Source organism: Colossoma macropomum, unplaced genomic scaffold, assembly GCF_904425465.1.
Source record: "Colossoma macropomum unplaced genomic scaffold, Colossoma_macropomum, whole genome shotgun sequence".
In the NCBI taxonomy this organism is placed as follows: Eukaryota; Metazoa; Chordata; class Actinopteri; order Characiformes; family Serrasalmidae; genus Colossoma; species Colossoma macropomum.
The window spans coordinates 22,927,157-22,930,082 of record NW_023494796.1 but is presented as its reverse complement, the minus strand read 5'-3'; the positions used below and the strand labels follow the sequence as shown (position 1 = coordinate 22,930,082).

General features: G+C 35.7%; 1 protein-coding gene across 4 annotated transcripts in view; it reads right to left on the bottom strand.

The window, feature by feature from the left end:
* Window positions 1-2,548, bottom strand: part of LOC118816886 — a 5,832-nt gene extending 3,284 nt beyond the window's left edge. Inside the window, exons 1-4 of one of the 4 annotated variants that reach the window (XM_036583489.1) lie at window positions 2,110-2,548; window positions 1,952-2,020; window positions 1,646-1,708; window positions 1,464-1,547 (exon numbers count right to left, since the gene is read on the bottom strand). In XM_036583489.1, the coding sequence (XP_036439382.1) occupies window positions 1,464-1,547; window positions 1,646-1,708; window positions 1,952-2,020; window positions 2,110-2,386 (493 nt within the window). In that variant the 5' untranslated portion in view covers window positions 2,387-2,548. The remainder of the gene's footprint in view (window positions 1-1,463; window positions 1,548-1,645; window positions 1,709-1,951; window positions 2,021-2,109) is intronic. The other 3 variants (XM_036583490.1, XM_036583491.1, XM_036583492.1) reach the window with 3 other exon arrangements.
* Between the last annotated feature and the right edge of the window lie 378 nt (window positions 2,549-2,926).

Here is a 2,926-nt window from a genome sequence, read left to right as displayed (position 1 = left end):
AATATTTATAAGATGAAGCTAATTCTATGGTTTGTCCGGCAGTGTGTAAATTTATGTAAAAATCTCTGTATCAAGTTTTTAAGGAATAACATATACTTTGCTTTTTCAACAAAGTCTGATCAAGTCTGTGGGTGGGAATTAGCAATGACTAAACAGGAAGGAACTGAGTAAAAATTCATCAAAAATAGAAGCAGTTTCTGCATATAGAGAAACAACCAGCTCACACTGTTTAGTTGTGCTGTGTGCAAAAGATGTAAAATGTTCTACAAATTAACTAAACTACATTTTTAAATAAAAAAAAATACAATTTCAAGTTGACCTGACTTGCAGTTCTTTGCAGTGTACAGTCATTGTCGAAACAACTAGCTATGTAGGGCAATATGGGAGGCAAATCCAGCCATAAAAATTGAAATTAAAACAATAAAATGTAAATGAAAGCCTCTTTTAGCCATTTCTTTTCCAAACATCTGCGCAAATATCCTGCCAAAATTGAAAATGAAATTAAATACCTACATTTGCAATTTCATTTTTCACATAAGCAATAATTAGTGACAAAAATAAAAATACCTTTAAAACAGCTATTTGTCATTTCATTTTAGTTGTTATTCTGGTATTTCATGGCCAAATCTAAAATGAAAAAGCTAATAGAGAAAAGAAAATCCAAGCTTCACTTTGGCTTTGGCTTTTCTCCATGAAATGCAGAATACGTGTCAAAACTAAAATCAAAATTCAATGTTTACGTTCTTATTTATTTTTCATAGCGATCAGCTGCATAACTGACAAAATGGAAATGAAAATGAAAAATGGATAAATCAACAGCAAAGTGACAGTTTGTGATTCAGTTTTGGGTGTGGACGCGCTTTAAGTGTCAAAATGAAAAGGCAAATGCAAACAATCATCGGCGCCACCTGCTGGAGATTTGCTTTTCATTTGGCACTTTGCTTTTTCATTTTCAAACTGACCAACATGTAAATATATGTTAATTAGCACTAGGCAGGGCTACGGGGTACATTTTAGGACATCCTCAGACCTCAGAGTCAGAACGGCATCATTCCTCAAGCTGAACGACTTCTCTATTAGCTTTAGGATTTAGGATTTTCTCTATTAGGATTTTCTCTATTAGCTTTTTCATTTTAGATATGGCCATGAAATACCAGAATAACGACTAAAATGAAATGACAAATAGCTGTTTTAAAGGTATTTTTATTTTTGTCACTAATTACTCGTGCTTATATGAAAAATGAAATTGCAAATGTAGGTATTTCATTTCATTTTCAATTTTGGCAGGATATTTGCGCAGATGTTTAGAAAAAGAAATGGCAAAAAGAGGTTTACATTAAGGTGTACTTACTTCTAAATATTTCATGCAACTTTCCTGGAAAACTACATCTTAGTTTTTAGGGCTTTTTAGGGATAAAAATCAGCATATTTCAATAAATATAGTTAAAAAGAAAAGCACTTACATTCGTTCTCCCTTCTCAGCTCTCTCACTTGGCTCTCAGTGATGTTTGAGCTCATTTGTAGAGTTCTCAGCTCCTGAGCCTGACCTGAGATTCCATACAGAAAACTTTTATGAAGATTTGAGAGCAGAGTCTTGTAGATTTACACTGCAGTCATACATTAATTAACAGTGTGTATATTTTACCTTCATTCTCTCTTTTCAGTTCCTCTACTTGTTTCTCACTGGCTTTTAATCTGATTTCAGCTGCTAGACATTCAAAACAGAGACAAAATATCAGCTATCAGTAAACTTGGCAAAAGATCATTACATTTTGCATTGGCTCCTTAAAATCCCAGGCTTATTACATACCTAAGTTCAGCATCTAAAGGGGCTTCAATGCAAACTGGCTGAGCTATTCTTAGATTATAGAAGTGTGTAGTAAAACTTTGGTCCTGCTGGTGGGTCCTAGACATTTAACGAGTTAACCATAACTTAATCACATAGCTGTACCTTCATTCTGCTTCTTCAGTTCTTCCACTTGTTTCTCACTGGCTTTTAGTCTGATTTCTGCTGAGAGAGCTTTAAAACAGACACAACACACCAACTATAATCCCTGTAGGACATGGAATCTGACATTTTGAGTTAACTATATCTTCACTCAGCTTTACCTTCATTCTGCTTCTTCAGTTCCTCCATCTGGTTCTTTGTGTATTTCAGCTCCACACTTTGTTCTGCAAGTTTAGTGCTCAGCTCTCTCAGCACTGTGTGGATGTCAGGCTGGCAGGGTTTTTGGTTGGAGACAGTGGCCTCAGTTTCCTGATCTTCTGTTTGAATTTCATTGTTGATGCTCTCTTCATCTCCGTAGTGAAGCTGATCAGTGACCTCATTACTGCTTATTACCACAGCACAGCACAGCAACACCAGCACAGCTACAGAAGACTTCATTCTCTTCTCTTCTCTTCTCTTCTCTTCTCTTCTCTTCTCTTCTCTTCTCTTCTCTTCTCAGTGTCTGTAGGGTTTCCTTTTATACAGTGTAGAGGAGGTAATTAGCCCTGGTGAAAACATACAGAAAAGTTGCTGGCAGTATTATCAGGCCATGTGCTTGCCATTTTGAACGTCTCAAACAACATAGTCATAAACAAAGCAATTACCTATGTAATAAACCCCTAACAGTCTGGACAATAATTAGCCGAAAATAAAAATGGATAAAGTTGTATGCTTACTTATTACTGAATTTTCTGTAGTGTTAAATCCATTTGGTTTTGACTCACTTGTCTACCACTCCATTGGGTGTTATCCTATTTTGTGTCTGTCATTCTACAGAACTGACCTAACAACCCTCACCAGCATTTACCAGTGAAGTATCACAAGGCAGAGTGCTAGTTCAGTGCTAAATTGTAATAGAAGCAACAAAGCATGCAGAAAGTTCACGTTTGATTCATTTCTCCTTTATTTGACAGGTTCATCACCAAGAGTATGATTAGT